At 38.9% G+C, this 20,868-nt stretch overlaps 1 protein-coding gene across 1 annotated transcript in view; it reads right to left on the bottom strand.

The window, feature by feature from the left end:
• LOC118850966 (thiamin pyrophosphokinase 1-like) overlaps positions 1-20,868 on the bottom strand; it is a 329,782-nt gene that overhangs the window by 210,688 nt on the left and 98,226 nt on the right. The window contains exon 4 of the mRNA XM_036760571.1: positions 5,064-5,159. Coding sequence (XP_036616466.1) covers positions 5,064-5,159 — 96 coding nt within the window. The remainder of the gene's footprint in view (positions 1-5,063; positions 5,160-20,868) is intronic.

The following is a 20,868-nucleotide window of genomic DNA, read 5'->3' as shown; positions in this document are numbered from 1 at the left end:
ATATGTGATCACTTGTCAAGTCAAACTCATTATAATTCCAAAATATCCTCATTAGGCACATTCTCTACTAGAGCCCCATCTGAATCAAACATTTGTAAGAGCTTCCTGCATAAATTACTGCAAGAGCCAAATTGTTGCCTCGCACTCCAGTATCTCTCCTCTGGGAGATGATTTCTGATAAACCTTCCTGAATATTTCTGACCTCACTCCACAGTTCATCAATAACCTTCAGTCCCCAATCCCACTGCTTACAAAACAAAATATAACTTTTTAGGATGGCATCAAAACCCCCCAAAAGATGGTCTGAATTATCTTCCCAGTTTTATTTCCCATTATTCTCTTAAATGCCTCTTATACTTTTAACACAATGAACATTCTTCATCCCTACCACTGCACCATCACTTCTTGCTCTATGTCTTCGCTTCTTTACTCAATACCTATCCTTCTAAACCCAGCTCAAAGACAAGATGAATCAAGTCTTCCCTAAAACTAGTGTCTTGACCCCAACAATCTCCACTAACTGAATTTACAGTTAGTCTATAGTTGTGTTAATAAAATATTTGCTATAAAACACCTATTCATTATCCTTTGTAATAATCATGCCAAATTGAATGCAATACTAATCATTTCTGGGAAGTAGGGAATATGTTTTTTTTTTCTTTTTTTTCAAATTTATTTAACATATTTAGTTTTCAGCATTGATTTTCACAAGAGTTTGGATTACAAATTTTCTCCCCATTTCTACCCTCCCCCCCACTCCAAGATGGCTTATATTCTGGTTGCCCTGTTCCCCAGTCAGCGCTCCCCTCTATCACCCCACTCCCCTCCCATCCTCTTTTCCCTTCCTTTCTTGTAGGGCAAGATAAATTTTTACGCTCCATTGCCTGTGTATCTTATTTTCTTGTTGCATGCAAAAACATTTTTGTTTGTTTTTGAACATCTGTTTTTAAAACTTTAAGTTCCAAATTCTCTCCCCTCTTCCCTTCCCACCCACCCTCACTAAGAAGTCAAGCAATTCAACATAGGCCACATGTGTATCACTAGGTATAACCCTTCCACAATACTCATGTTGTGAAAGACTAACTATATTTTGCTCCTTCCCAACCCATCCCCCTTTATTGAATTTTCTCCCTTGACCTGTCCCCTTTCGAAAGTGTTGTTTTTGACTACCTCCACCCCCATCTGCCCTCCCCTCTATCATCCCCCCATTTTTTTTTAATCTTCTTCCCTCTTCTTTCCTGTGGGGTAAGATTCCCAATTGGGTATTTATGGTATTCCCTCCTTAGGCCAAATCTGATGACAGCAATGTTCACTCATTCCCCCCTCATCCACCCTCTCCCCTCCTCCCACAGAACTGCTTCCTCTTGCCACCTTTATGGTAGATAAGCCATCCCATTCTATCTCTCCTTATCACCCTCTCTCAGTATGTTCCACTCTCATCCCTTAATTTGATTTTATTTCTTTTAGATATCTTCCCTTCATCTTCAACTCACCCTGTGTCCGCTCTCTCCCTCTCTCCCTCCTTCTCTCTCTCTCTCTCTCTCTCTCTCTCTCTCTCTCTCTCTATATATATATATATATATATATATATATAATATATATATATATATATACACACACATACATACACATTCACCCATATATATACATAAACATATATGTATGCATATTCCCTTCAGCTACCCTAATACTGAGGTCTCATGAATCATACACATCATCTTTCCATGTAGGAATGTCAACAAAACAGTTCACCTTTAGTAAGTCCCATGCAATTTCTTTTTCTTGTTCTTTTTCTTGATTACCTTTTCATGCTTCTCTTGATTCTTGTGTTTGAAAGTCAAATTTTCTATTCAGTTCTGGTCTTTTCACTGAGAAAGCTTGAAAGTCCTCTATTTTATTGAAAGTCCATATTTTGCCTTGGAACATGATACTCAGTTTTGCTGGGTAGGTGATTCTAGGTTTTAATCCTAGCTCCATTGACCTCCAGAATATCGTATTCCAAGCCCTTCGATCTCTTAATGTAGAGGCTGCCAGATCTTGGGTTATTCTGATTGGGCTTCCACAATACTTAAATTGTTTCTTTCTGGCTGCTTGCAGGATTTTCTCCTTGATCTGGGAGCTCTGGAATTTGGCGACAATATTCCTAGGAGATTTCTTTTTGGGATCTATTTGAGGAGGCGATCGATGGAATCTTTCAATTTTTATTTTGCCCTATGGCTCTAGAATATCAGGGCAGTTCTCCTTGATAATTTCTTGAAAGAAGATATCTAGGCTCTTTTTTTGATCATTGCTTTCAGGTAGTCCAATAATTTTTAAATTATCTCTCCTGGATCTATTTTCCAGGTCAGTGGTTTTTCCAAGGAGATATTTCACATTCTCTTCCATTTTTTCATTCCTTTGGTTCTGTTTTATAATGTCTTGATTTCTCATAAAATCACTAGCTTCCACTTGCTCCAATCTAATTTTTAAAGTAGTATTTTCTTCAGTGGTCTTTTGGACCTCCTTTTCCATTTGGCTAATTCTGCCTTTCAAGGCATTCTTCTCCTCACTGGCTTTTTGGAGCTCTTTTGCCATTTGAGTTAGTCTATTTTTTAAGGTGTTGTTTTCTTCAGTGTATTTTTCAGTATTTTTTTGGGTCTCCTTTAGCAAGTCATTGACTTGTTTTTCATGGTTTTCTCGCATCCTTCTCATTTCTCTTCCCAATTTTTCCTCTACTTCTCTAACTTGCTTTTCCAAATCCTTTTTGAGCTCTTCCATGACCTGGGACCGGTTCATGTTTTTCTTGGAGGCTGTTGGTGTAGGCTCTTACACTTTATTGTCTTCTTTAGTCTGTATGTTTTGGTCTTCTTTGTCACCAAAGAAAGAATCCAAAGTTTGGGACTGAATCTGGGTGCATTTTCGCTGCCTGGACATATTCCCAGCCAACTAACTTGACCTTTGAGTTTTTCAGTGGGGTATGACTGCTTGTAGACTAGAGAGTTCTATGTTCCACGTTTGGGGGGGAGGTGCCAGCTCTGCCACACCAGCACTGCTCCTTCCCCAACTCCCAACCCGGACTGGGCTTAGATCTTCAGCAGGGTGCACCCCTGCTCTGATCCGCCACTTAATTCCTCCTACCAGGTGGGCCAGGAGCCGGAAGTAACAACAGCTGTAGCTGCCCCACCTCCGCTGCCCCCGGGGCTGGAAGCCGAACTGCGAACTCCTTCTACTCCCGCAGCTTTTCCCACTAACCTTCTCCGCAGTCTTTGGTGTTTGTGGGTTAAGGAGTCTGGTAACTGCCGCAGCTCACTGATTCAGGGCGCTAGGGCCCCCTCCGCCTGGCTTCTGGTCTGGATGGTCCATGCGTTCAGGCTGGGTTCTGCTCCACTCCGTTCCCAGCTCCCAGCTCCGTGTGGGATAGAACTCACCCAGAGACCATCCAGGCTGTCCTGGGCTGGAGCCCTGCTTCCTTCTGCTGTTTTGTGGGTTCTGCCATTCTAGAATTGGTTCAGAGCCATTTTTTATAGGTTTTTGGAGGGACTCCGTATGGAGGTCACACTAGTTCCTGCTCACCAGCTACCATCTTGGCTCCGCCCCTTAGGGAATATGTTTTTACCTAGACTCTCTCCTATTGTGGAAGGACAGTAGAGGAGGAAAATCCAAAACAAAACAAACAAAAACATAAACCAACTGTCTGGACTCAGATGCCCTGGTTAAAATCCTCCATCCCTCTAATGATTTTGGGCCAATCACTTAATGTTAATGGGCCTGAGTTTCCTCATTTGTAAAAGGAGGGGAGATTGACTAAATGGTTTCTGAGGTCCCTTCTATAGCTAGATTTATAATCTTATCATTACTTATGTTTTTCCAATGCCTTAGATTCAACTGCATTCAGCAAACCTACTATGTACAAGGCATTTTATTTAGTTTCTGCGGCTACAAATAAGGAAAAATGACAGAATACATGCTTTCAAAGAATTTCAAGGAGGGAACTGGGATGATAAAAATAAACGAAGAAAAATGATATATGTATACTATAGTAAGAACAAAGGAAACATTCAGAGTGCTATAGAAATATGATGAGAAAGATCACTTATAACAGCATGGAAAAATTTCATGGAAGAGCTGAAAGTGGAGTTGAATGTATATATTAAAGGCCTGAGGTACCGCTTGTGAGAATACATGGAGGCTGGAAAAGGCAGAATAAAATTATAGCTAATAGCCTTATTTGTCTGGAAAAGCATTTAGATACAGGGGAATAAAGTGGGAAAATGCTAGGAAGAGAGGCAGGAATTGGAATATGTAGGACTTAACTGGAGATACTGCAGAGAAGTATAAATTCACCAAAGAGATCAGAGAGGAGAAACAGGAAGTGTTTCCCTCAACCACTACTGTTGGGTATGCACACGTTCTTATTTAGTGAAGTATGACAGCATGAGCGTACAATATACAACTTCAAATGAGTCAATAGAAGATAACAGTCAATGCAAAATGAGTTTCCATCCTGGGAATTTTTTTGTTAGGGTTCCTATTCTACTCTTCTTACGAATTTTCTTACTTTAATTACTTTTTTTTCTCTGACTCTCTCTGGCGGCTTTCCCTTTGTAAGGGAAAGATTCATCTGCCAATCAGAGCTTGGCATGTGAAGGCATGGCACTGACAACAGAATCACGCTTCTAGATGACTTCATTATTCACCTCAAACGTATGCCATTTGAACAACTGAAAAGCATCAATGGTCATAATTAGTTTCGTTTCGTTTTTTTTTAAATAGATGTAAGCTTTAAAAATATATCTGTATACTGGTGAGGATGCCAAACCCAAATCACTCTTGGGTATCCAAGGCAATTCATTACTGTAGATCAATAAAAATTCTCCTATCAAAAAAAAAAAAAAAAGACGGTGATGTAAAATCATTTGTCTAGATGTCTTGGGAAGCTTCATTTGAGCTAAGTGTGAATGTTTCTTAATGAACTATGGCCAGAGGTCAAAATATAGGGAACTCTAGCAAACAACTATTTCATTTCAGTGAAATAGCCCCTGGTACATCATTGAGAAGGAAAGAGTAGGATAAACTTGTCTTACCCGGAGGTCCTTTTCCACTATCTTCTTCTGGAGAACTTGAAGGCATTTAGTAAAATCAGTGTGGTCTTGATCAGGAGTTAAGACAAGTTCACATCCCTAAACATTAGAAATGATGGAAAAAGAGGTAGGATTGGTGACAAGTTTCATCTTCATTAACAAGGTAAAGTGTGATTAAAAAAAATGTAATGGGGCAGAACCCACAGAACAGCAGAGGGAAGCAGGGCTCCAGCCCAGGACAGCCTGGATGGTCTCTGGGTGAGGTCTATTCCACACGGAGCTGGGAGCTGGGAACAGAGTGGAGCAGAGCCCAGCCTGAGCGGCGTGGAACAATCAAACTTGGAGTCGGGCGGATGGGGCCCCTAGCGCCCTGAATACGTGAGCTGCGGCAGTTACCAGACCCCTCGACCCACAAACACCAAAGACTGCGGAGAAGGTTAGTGGGAAAAGCTGCGGAAGTGGAAGGAGTTCGACGTTCGGCTTCCAGCCCCGGGGACAGCGGAGGTGGGGCAGCTACAGCTGTTGTTACTTCCGGCTCCAGGCCCACCTGGTGGGAGGAGTTAAGTGGCGGATCAGAGCAGGAGTGCAACAGCCTGCTGAAGATCTAAGCCCAGCCTGGACTGGGAGTTCTTGGGGAAGGAGGAGTGCGGGTCTGACAGAGCTGGCACCTCCCCCCCAAACGTGGAACATAGAACTCATTAGTCTACAAGCAGTCATACCCCACTGAAAAACTCAAGGGTCAAGTTAGTTGGTTGGGAATATGGCCAGGCAGAGAAAACACGCCCAGATTCAGTCTCAGACTTTGGATTCTTTCTTTGGTGACAATGAAGACCAAAACATACAGCCTAAAGAAGACAACAAAGTCATAGAGCCTACAACAAAAGCCTCCAAGAAAAACATGAACTGGCCCCAGGCCACAGAAGAACTCAAAAAGGAGTTGGAAAAGCAAGTTAGAGAAGTAGAGGAAAAATTGGGAAGAGAAATGAGAAGGATGCGAGAAAACCATGAAAAACAAGTCAATGACTTGCTAAAGGAGACCCAAAAAAATACTGAAAAATACGCTGAAGAAAACAACACCTTAAAAAACAGACTAACTCAAATGGCAAAAGAGCTCCAAAAAGCCAATGAGGAGAAGAATGCCTTGAAAGGCAGAATTAGCCAAATGGAAAAGGAGGTCCAAAAGACCACTGAAGAAAATACTACTTTAAAAATTAGATTGGAGCAAGTGGAAGCTAGTGACTTTATGAGAAATCAGGATATTATAAAACAGAACCAAATGAATGAAAAAATGGAAGACAATGTGAAATATCTCCTTGGAAAAACCACTGACCTGGAAAATAGATCCAGGAGAGATAATTTAAAAATTACTTGGACTACCTGAAAGCCATGATCAAAAAAAGAGCCTAGATATCATCTTTCAAGAAATTATCAAGGAGAACTGCCCTGATATTCTACAGCCACAGGGCAAAATAGAAATTGAAAGAATCCATCGATCGCCTCCTCAAATAGATCCCAAAAAGAAATCTCCTAGGAATATTGTCGCAAAATTCCAGAGCTCCCAGATCAAGGAGAAAATACTGGAAGCAGCCAGAAAGAAACAATTTGAGTATTGTGGAAACCCAATCAGAATAACCCAAGATCTGGCAGCTTCTACATTAAGAGACTGAAGGGCTTGGAATGCGATATTCCGGAGGTCAATGGAGCTAGGATTAAAACCTAGAATCACCTACCCAGCAAAACTGAGTATCATGTTCCAAGGCAAAATATGGAGTTTCAATAAAATAGAGGACTTTCAAGCTTTCTCAGTGAAAAGACCAGAACTGAATAGAAAATTTGACTTTCAAACACAAGAATCAAGAGAAGCATGAAAAGGTAATCAAGAAACGGAAATTGTAAGGGACTTACTAAAGTTGAACTGTTTTGTTTACATTCCTACATGGAAAGATGATGTGTATGATTCATGAGACCTCAGTATTAGGGTAGTTGAAGGGAATATGCATATACATATATGTTTATGTGTATATAAATATATATATATAAGTGAATGTGTATGTATGTATATATCTATGTGTATATGTATGTATGTGTATGTATGTATGTGCTCTCTCTTTTAGAGAGAGCAGACACAGCGTGAGTTGAAGATGAAGGGAAGATATCTAAAAGAAAGAAAATGAAATTAAGGGATGAGAGAGCAACATACTGAGAGAGGGAGATAGGGAGAGATAGAATGGGGTGGATTATCTCGCATAAAGGTGGCAAGAGGAAGCAGTTCTGTGGGAGGAGGGGAGAGGGCAGGTGAGGGGGGAATGAATGAACCTTGCTCTCATCAGATTTGGCCTGAGGGGGAATACCATACATACTCAGTTGGGTATCTCACCCCACAGGAAAGAAGAGGGAGGAAGATAAAAAAAAAAATAAAAGTGGGGGGGATGATGGAGGGGAGGGCAGATGGGGGTGGAGGTAATCAAAACAAACACTTTGGAAAGGGGACAGGGTCAAGGGAGAAAATTCAATAAAGCGGGATGGGTTGGGAAGGAGCAAAATGTAGTTAGCCTTTCACAACATGAGTATTGTGGAAGGGTTATACATAATGATACATGTGTGGCCTAGGTTGAATTGCTCGACTACTTAGGGAGGGTGGGTGGGAAGGGAAGAGGGGAGAGAATTTGGAACTCAAAGTTTTAAAATCAGATGTTCAAAAAAAAAAGTTTTGCATGCAACTAGGAAATAAGATACACAGGCAATGGGGCGTAGAAATTTATCTTGCCCTACAAGAAAGGAAGGGAAAAGGGGATGAGAGGGGAGGGGGGTGATAGAGGGGAGGGCTGACTGGGGAACAGGGCAACCAGAATATAAGCCATCTTGGAGTGGGGGGGGGAGGGTAGAAATGGGGAGAAAATTTGTAATTCAAACTGTTGTGAAAATCAATGCTGAAAACCAAATATGTTAAATAAATGAATTTAAATTAAATTTAAAAAAATGTAATGATAATATTGTTTTATCTTACAGTGCTAGCACTGTTCTCCAAAAATATCACTGTTTTCAGGATCTCATTTTAGGATCCTCAGTCACACAGTGATGTTGTTATGACCTACTATGATTTGTTATGATTGTAACAATTTATCCCTAAAGGTATAACAACAATCTTTACAAATATCTGAAGCAATAACACAGATGAGTATGGCTTAATATTAATAATATGGTGATAATATTTGCAATTAGAGAAGGAAATGGCAAACCGCTTCCATATCTTTGCCAAGAAAACCTCAAAACCCAAAATGACGGAACAACTATAATATTCAGAAAAATTATTTAAGAGAATGGTGAAGCTCACTCAAAAATAGCAATGAAACTTCCACTTGAAAAGACCTTTAAACATATTTTTTGGAAACCTCATCACACATGAATAGAGGAACTAAGGTACTAAGTGAAGGTGATTTTTGCAAGATTCCCCAGTAAATAGCAGAATTCAGTGAAACACCAGCTTACGCCCTCATTTAACCTTGTGATCAAAATCTTTTACTTCATTTTTTTCTGTCTAAAAAAACTGCATTAGTATTTAAGCCAGTATATTTTTATGTATCTTTGGGCATAACTGCTTTAAATGAAGTCCTTATGGTTTTGTTAATTTCATGCATGTTGACATGTTTTTTTAATGCCAAATGTCATAATACATTTTGTAGTATATCCTGGGATATGTTTGTTTATATGTTTGAACGTGCACAAACATGTATACATATTTTTAAATATAGATGCAAAAAAGTAATGCCATCAACTTAGCTCTAGTGAAATCAGACAACTTATTATGTTTAAATGATGTCTCCTAATGCTATGCCCATCACTGAGGCATTGAGTATAATGGAAGTTCAGATTTTTAATTCAGAACTAAAACAATCCATAGTTTCAGCTGAAGAGCTGAGTAAGGCAAAGTTAAATATACCTACCATATAAAGTTGCCATTCAAAGGGTTTTCAAGGACAAAAAAAAAATCCATATGGTTTCTTAAATTACACTAAGAACTATCCATGCTAGATTTAGAGGTTCCTGTACCCCTTCAAGGTCTTTTTAAAGGTTTCTAGCTAAAATTCTGCCTCATTCATTTATGATTCTGTCCTACACTATAGTGACCAAGAAGAGAATTAATTGCTCATCATTCAGAAAATATATTATGCTCTAAAAGTATTATATGCCACCTTTAAAGGATTGTCAATTTCATCTTTCCAACTGTCAACACACACACACACACACACACACACACACACACACACACACACACAGTTCTTAGTTCTAAGTGGACTTGGAATTTACTATCGCCATCAAGGCAGGGAAGATAAAAGCCTACTAAATATTGAACTCATGCTGATACTCCTACAAGAAACAGAAGAGCACTAGATAGTGAACCATCTCAACAAAGAATGCTCCACCTTCTTACTTAGTTTTGAGTACAGTACTACAAATCACAGATAATGGAAGTTCTGTTCTCACAGTAAAGACAGATGGCTATAGAATGGTGACTATATCCTTTAACATTGATAGATGAGAAGAAATCAAAACTACAACAACAAAACCCCTAGTAAATGTAAAAAGCATTAGAATATGATGCAACATCTCGTTAGTGAAACGACTAATGTTTTCCAAAAAAGCATCTAAATTGGATAGGTGGAAGTCAATTGGAAGAATGAGGATACCTTGCAATAATTATAGTTGTTCTGCCCTACTACGCAAGGAAAACCCACCTATGACCACAAATAATGAATACATGAATCTCTATTATGTCTACTAGTATGTATTTACCTTTCAAATTTTTAATAGTTCTTCAAAACTGTGATTTCAAAGTCTCTACACTGATAAAGATTAGAAATGTGTTTACATTTTATAATCTTGGAGAACTGTGTGGAGATACTGGGAAGTTGAGATTTGCCCATCACGTCTTTATCAGAGGATGAACTTAAAGCTAGTTATGCTTGACATCAAAGCCAGCCTCAAAGCCCACTCTCATCCTACCTTATGTAAATTTCCGTAGGCATAGTTACAGACAATTCTCTAAAGAGGTTCTTAATTGTGTGTGTGTGTGTGCCTGTGTTGGAGCCCTTTGGCAATCTGGTAGACTACTGGTTCCTCCTTTGAACAATTTTTTTTTAATGAAAACAAACAAACAAAAAAATCTATGATTCCAAAAGAAACCAATTATATTAAAATATAGTTATCAAGTTACATATATTTTTTAAGTTCATGGACTCCAGTTTGCAAACCCCTGCTTTAAAACTGTCTGTTACAGACCAGTTGCTGATTTGAATCAAGTAGAAGGAGAAACTAGATCAGAATGATGCCACAACCCAAGACAAGACTGTAAAGCTTAGCTTCAGATACCTCTTTCCTTGATCTTGTGGACCTTTTCTCAGTAGAGCTTAGCTATCTATACTTTTTCCCTTTACCAGTCACTAATCTCATCCTTTCCTACAAGATGTGTGCCTATGAAAATTTACCAGCACTGAAGGTTCTTACAAACTCATTCATAATTGGATGAAAATAACTTATCAGGATACTGGTATTTTAGTTGGAGGCAATAATTTAAAATAAAACAATGACTCTTATATGGGTTTTCAAGCTTTAGCAAACCGAGCTAATGGGAAAAGTACTTTTCCAGCAAGAGGTCTATACTATACTATACCATACCATGTAAACTTTTTTACTTCACTTAAAAGTTATGGCTAGCTTTGCCTGGGAGAGAACAATATCCAATAGAAATAGAAAAGTGTTAAGGAGCTGAATTTAATCTTCAACAACTCATCTTTCTTGCATGAATTTGTTTCATTGTGTTGCCTCTCCCAAGTCCATGCGGCTGAGCAAACTCCTACACGTTTGATTGCTTGATTTTCCTGCCCCTCACAATCTCGGAGAGCTAGAGGCTTTGAATTTGGGTACAAAGCACTGCAGGAACATATAATAAATTCTACTAGAGAAAGGAAACCAAAACCTTACATTCAAACTCTGATTCAGCAAAAAGTAAACATAGGAAGGCTAAAATGTCTATTTGGTAGGGTAAGAATTCAAATAAAGTACTTTCAACTACAGTGGGTCTTAAAACGCTATACAGTGGTCCAAACTGCAGGCTTCTATTAATTACTAGTGTTAAGGAAATGACAAAAATCATAATATTATTATAAACCAGATATAGGAAAAACCAGGATGGATTTGTCTTTGTTTACCTCCAATACTGCAAACAGAATGAAACTGTGGAATGATATTTTTTAAAATCAAATTTTAATATGTTCCTTGAGTTCTGCAAAACCGATGAAAATCATTTTGCCACACTATGAGTGAGCTATCCCAAAGAGAAGGCGATTGCCAGAGAGATGTAAGGGCAGTATCAATAGCTGAGGGAAATTCAGAGAAAATTGGTTTATAGGTCCACTTCCACGCGGTAAAACAGAAAAGCAGACATACACCCATGAAAGGAGTCCAGTAAACTAGACTATCAATCTGTGAGGGTGGGGTTCAGACTTAATAACCCCATTCCCTATTTGTGACCCTGAATTACATCTCTGAAGATTGGTTCTAGACCCCACCTTTTGCTAACCCCTTAGGGATGTTTTGATCCCAGTTTCACATTATTTCCATTAAAGATTGTGCTTTCACCTTTGGAACCTTAGCTCTAATGACCTGTATGCTAGTTACTGACTTTATACGTTACTCAAGACAGTCTCCCATACCCCCAAGCATAGGGATCAACTCTTACCACAGAAACCACTCAAGCACACCACCTGAGAACGATACATACTGTTTTAGGTGGAAGAAAACAATGGAACATTACTCGTATACAGACAGCAGGCCTTTGATATGAATAACAATGTATAAGTGCCAATGCCTCTAAATAAACACCTGTAAAAATGAACACAGTGAAACCACTGGCTCTCAATGACAGAGGTCATGAATTTGAATCTTTGTTCTCTGCTATTTACTACCTGGGAGATCCATCACTGATCACCACATCACTGCTTTGAGCTTCAGGTTAATTATTTGTCCTATGAGCAGGCTGAGCAAGTCCTAAAGTACTTTTTCAGCTTTAAATATTTAAATATTCTGATATAAACTCCCTCACCTGCCTACCTCACCCAAATACAACTCTTCCTCTTGACTTTCCTGTTAGGAACAAAGCATTTTGAAAGCTCTTAGCATATGCAAACTTCACACACAAATTTCATTATATTGCTGAAGGCAAGATCATCACAGAGAAGGCCACTGGATTCCCAAATTCACACAACGCACAGTGACACCTGCAGCAGATTAACCAAAGTCAGAAACCAGATGTACATACAGGGCGCTTTGGGCTAATTACCCAAGTGTACCAGCTTCTGACAAATCCAGTTCCTACCTCCATGACAGAAAGAAGCTGGGACATAAAATATGTTAAAACATATGCACATCTCCGCACAACAGAAGCTGCAAAGACCTGTACCAGAGAATCCTAGATTTCAACCACTTCTTCCTCCTTTTTTCCCCCTTCTCTACTTCTTGAAATGATGTTTTTCAAAAAACATGAAATGTTTTTTCACAAGTCAGCATGTGGCTGCTGTTTGGTGAAAGCATTCCTAGACTTTCCCTATCTAGTGCTTGTCATTATGGAAACAGAAATTTAAATTACCCAGCTTTAATGAAGAGTCCCCCTCTGTGAATAAACTACTTTTCTGAGCTAGGAATATTTTTTAAAAAAATAATAAATGACATTTTTATTAATCTTGTTTCATGCTAGATCTGTAAGTAAATGAACTTGGAGCTGTCATACAATTGTCACATACAGATGGAGCTTAAAGTGATGTTCCACAAGGTTCTCATGGCATAAACTAGGCAAAGTCCCTGTTTTAAAGGAGAGAAGTGCCAGTAGTAGTAGTTGGAGGAGGAGGAGGAAGAAGAAGCAGAGCAGTGATGAATAACCTGAAGGGGAAAAGAAAAATAGGTAATTGGTGTCAAGTGGGAGTGATTCCACATTTGTAGACCTGATTGCCCATCTACAGAATGAACCAATTTTCAGCAGGAGCCACAACATCTGTTCTTTTTGTTTTGTTTTGTTTGTTTGTTTTGGGAGGGAGAAAGGAAGGGCAATTGGGGTTAAGTGACTTGCCGAAGGTCACACAGCTAGTAAGTGTGTCAAGTGTCTGCGGCTGAATTTGAACTCAGGTCCTCCTGATACCAGGGCCAGTGCTCTACTCACTGCACCACCTAGCTGCCCCAACATCTGTTTTTTTTAAATTGTAAAGATGAGCTTACAATTGGACTTGCCCTCTAAAGCTCACTCCCTAACCAAGGACCATACCCAGGGGACTTAATTCTTTTTGCTTAAGGAACTGATGTGGTTTTGAGGGGTTCAGGGACATCCCCCAGGACCAAAATACAGGGCACCATCATCTGGAATGACTTCGTGGACTCAAGGAATCTTTAAGTCAATTTGGCGAAGGTTTATTGTTATGCTATCCAGTGGTCAAAAGTTCTTAAGGAACCTGAAACCTTAAAGGAATACAATTAAAGTTTATATAGGAAAAAACTATAGTAAAACATGTGCAGGTATGCTAATTAGGTGATTCAGAGAGGGATTAGGGAGTGGTTAAGGCATGGTCAGTTCTTGAACATGCTCTTACGGCATTTTAGCCAGAGTTCACCAGGAAAAGCTGGGGTCTGACACACAGAGAGGTGTAGTTTTTAGAACTGCTATGTCACTAAGTTAACTAGGGGTCAGGAAAGGCTGAGGATTGCCCAGTCTACTATCAATCAATGCCATGTTTGACAAAATAGGTGTAGGAAGGGTACATATGTCTCGGGCAAAGATACACATAATGAGGATTCCAGGATGCACAGAATGAGGTAGGGAGTTGGTATAGACAGTCAGGTGGGTACTGAATATCTTTATGAGCCAGCCCATTCAAACTATCAATTCCTACAGGTGTGGTTTGTTACTAATACCAGGGAGAGAGATAAGTGTTTCACTGGTGCCCACTCATGAGTAATTGCTGGGCACAGCGTCCTGGGGCTGGGGGAAAACTGCCAAGGATAGTGTTTTGAAGCTAGAGGGAAATACGGTCTTGGAATCAGGGTCCAATCACAAGTACCCTCGCACCTGTCAGAACTGCCTTCTTGTGGCCCCCACTATTCCTGATTAGCAAATGCTTTCCAGCAGCCTACTAAATTTAGGTTCACTGTAGAAAGACTTCATTTCCTACCTGCCATTTTCTCAGAAGGAGCCTTGCCAGCTTCCATCCCATTACTGCCTTCTGAGTTCATTCCCATAATCAAATCAATACTTAACTTGCTGCTAGAAAGAGAAGCTCATGGCTCCACCAAAATCCTTGTAATTTCCTAAAACAAAATACCCCTCCCTGGCCACTTCTCTCCTATATATGTTCTCTCCTTCAATTAAAAAGTAAGTTCCAAGAATTGTCTTCCCTTTTTTATTTGTGTACCCATCCCTTACCATAGTGCTTGGTTACTTGACACAGTAAATTTTCAGAAAATTTCATTTTGTTCACTCATGCTCATCTAGTACAATCCCTTTATTTGAGAAATGAGCAAACTAAGGCCCAAGGTCACACAGATAGTAAGTAGCAGTTAGGATTCAGACCAGAGGGAGTTTATTAGACTCAAAAGATCATGAGAGTAGAACTAGATCCTACATCTAGGTAAGATCCTAGATGTACCTGCCTGACCTTGGGCAAGTAACTTGATTTCTCAGTACCGCAGTTTCCTCATTTGTAAAACAAGGGATTTAGACAAGATCAACTCTGAGGTCCCTTCTAACTTTAAATATATGAAACCATGACTCCAAATCCAAATTTTTATGATTTGCCATCAAATGAAAAAAGGTATATAAACTATAATGTATCTCTTCAAAACGTTATATGCTAAGTATATAATTTTATAATAACTTTCCCTCCCTGAAAGGTTGTTGAAGTAGAGCCACTAAGATAGTGGAATATGAGAAAAGACCCAGTTAAACTCTCCCCAAATTTCCTTCCAAACAAGCTTAAACTAACAACTCAAATAAAATTTTGAAGCAGCAGAGGGAAAAAAAAGGTCAGAGGGACACATTTATCCAGCCTGTGACCGAAGTGGAGGCAGGTCTGGAGGATGCCAGGAGCACCAGCTGTGGGGCTTAGAGGTGGGCAGGATAAGAACAACAGCAGCTTCAGGAGCTCTCAGCCCAGAGATGGCAAAAGGGTTGGACAACTGGTCAGAAAGAAACTACAGGGAAACCTTTACTGGCACTGGGTATAGCTGGTTCTGACCAGCAACTTAATTATCCATAAGCAGTTCTGGGCCACAGTTCCAGGGTAGAGAGGAGTGCTTGTGATCAGCCACAAGTGGGAGGGGGTCCTGGTTCCATTTTCAGGGCCAGGATGACCCCTAGGGCTTACGGCAGCAGGAGAGAAGGGAAGTGACCAAGACCCAGTGCCAAGAATAATGCTAATTCTTATAGCAGCAGGAACACAAGGAACCTAGTACAGTTTCAGGGCAAAAAGCACTCCCCTTGTGGCCCTTGCTATGTAAAGACTAGACAGCAGACTAGGTGAGCAGTGACCAAACTTCTTCCTGAATCATGATACCTTGGAAGCACAAAAAACTTGCAGACCCCCAGAACTAGCTCTGAAAACATGAGCCACTATCTCCCTGAAACATCATGAAACAATAAAGCCAAAAGAATGAAAAAAAAAAAGAAGTAAATGTGAAGTATAAAATTGGAAAAAGAACTGACCTGGAAAATAGATCAAGGAGAGATGATTTATGAAATACTGGACAACCTGAAAGACACAGAACCTCAACATCACACTTCAAAAAAGGAAAACTGCCCTGGTTTCGTAGAACCAGAGAGTAAAACAGAAATTGAAAGAACAGGACAGCATATGATAAAATGCAAATTATATACTTAATACAAGCTCCTCAGCATCCCAAGTCTCATGGGTTCAAGACCCGGCTTTGTCACTAATTTCCAATTTTTTGGCATTATCATTTGAGCCCCAGACATTTTTCATGTGATACATCCAAGTCTTTTTATTTTTTTAATAAGTACTAATTTTAGGTCCCTTTGATTTTCTACATGGAGTCAATTTTGTAGGGACTCGGATTCTACCTCTATCAAGTGAGTTACAAAAGATGAAATACATAACTTTGATTCCTTGAAACTGAAAAGCTCCTGCAGAGAAAACATTAATGTGTCTAGGATAAGAAAGGAAGTGGTTAAATAGGAAAAAAATCTTTTTATCAAATTTCTCTGATAACGGTTTAGTATATAAGATATATAACTTATAAATAAACAAATGCTCACAAACATACATATATAAATAAATTTGTGTGACTAATAGCCATTGCCAAATATATAAATGGTCAAAAGAGATTAAAAAGAGAAATGCAAATTAAAACCAAAAGTTGGCAAACATGACAATATCCAAGTTACAAAGGTTGTGGGACTATTTGTGGAGCTGTGAAATGGGACAAAAATTTACAAAAGAAATTTGGAATTATGCAAATAGTGATTAAAATGTTCATACTGTTTAAATCAGAGACTCCTTTATGGGGGTCATACAAAGAAGTTGTCGATAAGAAAAAAAAAGATTGCATGTGCTCCAAAATATTTATAGCAGCATTTTTTTTTAATGTGTGATAGCTAAGAATTGGAAACAAACTACATGCCCACCAACTGGACAATGGCTACACCAATTGTGGTAAAGGAATATAATGGAATAGTATTACACTGTAAGAAATGATGTATGTGATAAATACAGAGAAGCATAGAAAGATATTTTATGAACAGATTCAAAGTGAAATAAGCAGAACCAAGAAAACAATATACTCAATAACTACAACAATGTAAATGGAAAGCATTAAACACCAAAAAAAAAAAATCAAGAAAATTCTATAGATCAAGTGGGACTCAAAAGAACAGATAGGAAAAGAATTCCATACATAACCCACCCTTTCATGGAGGTAGTAGGTTCACAGGTATTAAACACTACACCTTTTCAGACTTTCTCAATGAACTGACCAGTTATGATGATTTTTTTTCTCTCATTAGAAAAATACTGTTTGTCTTGGTTTGGTTCTTGGGGGAGGAATAGATGGGATACTCTACATAAGAAAAAGTTTCTAGAGGGCAGTATTTGTATTTATATTCTTAGAGCTTGGCACAGTGCCTAGCATAGAGTAAGGATCTAAATACTTAATCGCTGATTGACTGACTGAACTTCCTGAGAAGGAGCAAAGGCATACGGAAGGTAAGACCAAGAGGACAGGAGGTGAAGTCGTATATCAAAATCAACCAGAATTTATTCAGCACCTACTATATGCCTGAAAAATGTGAAATGAGCATTCAGCAGTTACCCCTTTTTTTTGATGAAAGCATATATATAAAAAATCAAAGAAGAACTAGTAAATATTATTGCTCAGAACAGTGGCTTCTATCTTCCTTTACTTGCCCTCAAAAACTCCCTGCCGGCCCACCTAAAATTACCATCAAAATATTTTGCAAAACATGTCAAACTGAATTGAGAATATGTTCTACAGGTATTGCATTCAAATAGTTACTGTGTGTAATTACTGTGTCAAGAGGATAAAATATTCCTTAATTAGATTGACTTCTAAATGGAGAATAACTTCTGAATGTATCTGTTATACAAGTTTCTTATTCAAACATAATCTGTTGTACCTCCATCAGCACAGCATTATTAATGTGAGATGCCAGCTGGGGCAAGAGAAGAGCCTTGCAATATTGAACTAGATTTTATAATAACAGTATTTGTGAAATGGAATTCTAATTTGAACACTGATTCTGAAGATAGATAAAGCATATTCAGAGTGCTGCAGTTTAACCTATAAAAAGATTCATCTGGAGAGAATAAGACACCACAGGCCCTCTGTACAAGGTAGGAAGTTGACAAATGCAGCCTCTAGTTATTACTATTAGAACTATCTCAATCTAGGAATAAAAAGGATAATAAAACATGAATATAATGGAAATGTTAGTAATAATTATAAACTTTCCACTAGAGTGTCTCTGGGATGATTAATTGAAATGAATGATACGAAGATATGGTATGATAAGGAAAGAAAAAAACCAATCTCTGGAGTCACAGAGGACCTTGATTCACATCCTATCTCCGATGTTTCCTTACTTCTCTGACTTTAGTCAAGTCTTAACTTCCCTGAGCCTGTTTCCTTGTCTGTTACTTGAGGAAGGTGGACTAGATGGCCAGGAAAGTGTCTTCCAGCTCTAAACCCATGATTTCGTGGAAGAATTCTGAGTAGCTAAAAGTTCCCTACAAAGATAAGGTGCTATAATGATAGAGCCAGCCAAGCAGCACAGTGCTAGAGTATTGGATGTGGACTCAGGAAGACCTGATTTCAAAACCTGCCTCAGATACTTGGTATTTGGATGACACTGGGCAAATCCTCTAATCTCTGTCTGCTTCAGTTTCTGGACCTGTAAAATGGGGATAATAATAGTGGCTGCTTTCCAGGGTTGTGAGAATAAAATGACAAATTGTTTAAAAAGCACATGTCATATCTTAAAGGTCTATACGAATGAGCTGTTACGATTGGTACAGATACACCTTATAATATCATAATAATTAAGAAGTTAAGGATAAAAATGAAAATGCATGTTGAAAATGTGATATGGTGACTCACAGAATTTCAAAGGGAAAAAGATGACTGTGGGAGTTAAGTTCTTAAACAGAGATCCCCAACTTCTTTTGAAGGGCAATTAGAGAACGCTTATGATACAGGCACCTCGGTGGCAAAGTGGATAGAATGCCAGGCCCGGTGTTAGAAAGACTCATCTTCCTGAGTTCAAATCCAGCCTTGAACACTTAGTAGCTGTGTGACCCTGGGCAAGTCACGTAACCCTGTTTGCCTCAGTTTCCTTACCAGTAAAATGAGCTAGAGAAGGAAATGGCGAACCATTCCAGTATCCTTGCCAAGAAAATCCCAGATGGGGTCACGAAGAGTAAGACATGACAGAAACAAACAAACAATAGCAAAAATGTTACAGGCAGAAGAGGAAGATAGTACAAATTATCGAGCAAGCGCACTTCACTGAGCAGGGTGCTACCTCCTGTGAACTGCAGAGACGTTCGAAGAGAGATCATGGCTGTGACAGCTAGCTAGGTGATCTGCTCACATATACTCTTAAATCTAGCCAAACAAGGAAGCAAAAAGCCCTGGGTTATAGAGCTAACAAGTAGAGGATATGAAAAATTAAACTCATGAGCTCAGTTTTTTATCTGTAAAAAAAATAATAATAATAACCAATTTACAGGGTTGCTATGAGGGTGAGTGTATGTTTGTCTGTATGAACATATCCACATATAAAGCAAACCTCAAAGTACCATATAAACACTAGCTTGTATTACTAACTTTGTAGTACCAAATCTAGCTTCAAAAGGAATGAGCAAGTGGTTTTCATTCTAAGCACAGATATTAGGTTTATATTGGATGTTGATTCAAATAGAATTAACATCTTACAATATCATTTGAGCCCCAGACATTTTTTATGTGATACATCCAAGTCTTTTTATTTTTTTAATAAGTACTAATTTTAGGTCCCTTTGATTTTCGACATGGAGTCAAACAAGTCACATTCTGGGCAATTTACTTGGTAATTCTCTTTGACTATAAAAAGAAAATAATGCTCACATCTCATAAATTGTTGTGAGAAATGACTTATGTAGTTTCAAACACATACTGTGAATAGGAATGCATTAGATGCTAATTAATAATGAGCTTGACAAGACACAGCTGGGGTTTTTCCTCCCCCTAGGAACGCACACCAAAAGAGAGATATAATTTGGAATAGATCTGCTTGTCATATAAAGAAGCTTCTCTAGCTGAGATGATAGCATGAATGGTGAGGCCAACTACAGATGAAAGGTGAGCTACTTACATGCTTATAAATTATCTGTGGAAAGCCTCCAGTCCTGTTGTTTACAACTGTTTATGTCTCAAAAACTATACCTGTGTAGCAAAGGGCTACTGTTGGATCTGAAAGACATTATTGTTGTCCGAAGGCCCATGTTTCATGCCACTAACACCACACTTTCATGAGGACAAAAACTGCAAAGATTTAATGGATGGAGTTCTTAAGTTCTTGGTAGTCTGAATCAACAAAGGCTTTTCTCAATTCAAGTGCAAGTTAAGTAAGTTGTTCAGGTTATGTCATATAAGCGACAGCGGTTGCCCAATAAAATAAATAGTTTGTATCAAAAATCAAGTAGGTTCTCCATTTGACTGCCCATAATATTATCTGAGCTCAGGAAAGATTTGATATGTGCTCTTCTGTTATCCCAGTGCAAAAAGGAAGGTAATGTCACTGGGTGCTATGTCCTTTCCCTTTTAGTACAAAAGCAAAGTATTCCAGGGGGAAGCTTGGTGGTGCAGTGGATAGAGCGCTGGCCCTGGAATCAGGAAAATTCATTTTCTTGAGTAGAAATCTGACCTCAGACTTATATTACCTATGTCACCCTGGGCAAGTCACTTGGCCCTGTTTGCCACATCTAAACGGGAGAAGGAAATGACAAACCACTCCAGTATCTCTGCCAATAAAACCCCAAATGAAGCCACAGGAGAGTTGGACATGACTGAAAAATGACTGAACAACCACAAAGTATCCCAAAGTTCTATTTAGAGTGAAGCTATATACCACACAAAGCATGGCAAACAGATCCAATAAATTTTGGAAAAATTTCTTAAACTTTTATACATTTTTGGGGACCTGTGATTCCATTGGCGTAGGGGATTCCCAAAGGAAAGTCCCTCAATCACTGCA

This window comes from Trichosurus vulpecula, chromosome 5 (assembly GCF_011100635.1).
Source record: "Trichosurus vulpecula isolate mTriVul1 chromosome 5, mTriVul1.pri, whole genome shotgun sequence".
In the NCBI taxonomy this organism is placed as follows: Eukaryota; Metazoa; Chordata; class Mammalia; order Diprotodontia; family Phalangeridae; genus Trichosurus; species Trichosurus vulpecula.
The sequence above is the reverse complement of the archived record's forward strand: the minus strand, read 5'-3'. Positions and strand labels throughout refer to the sequence as shown.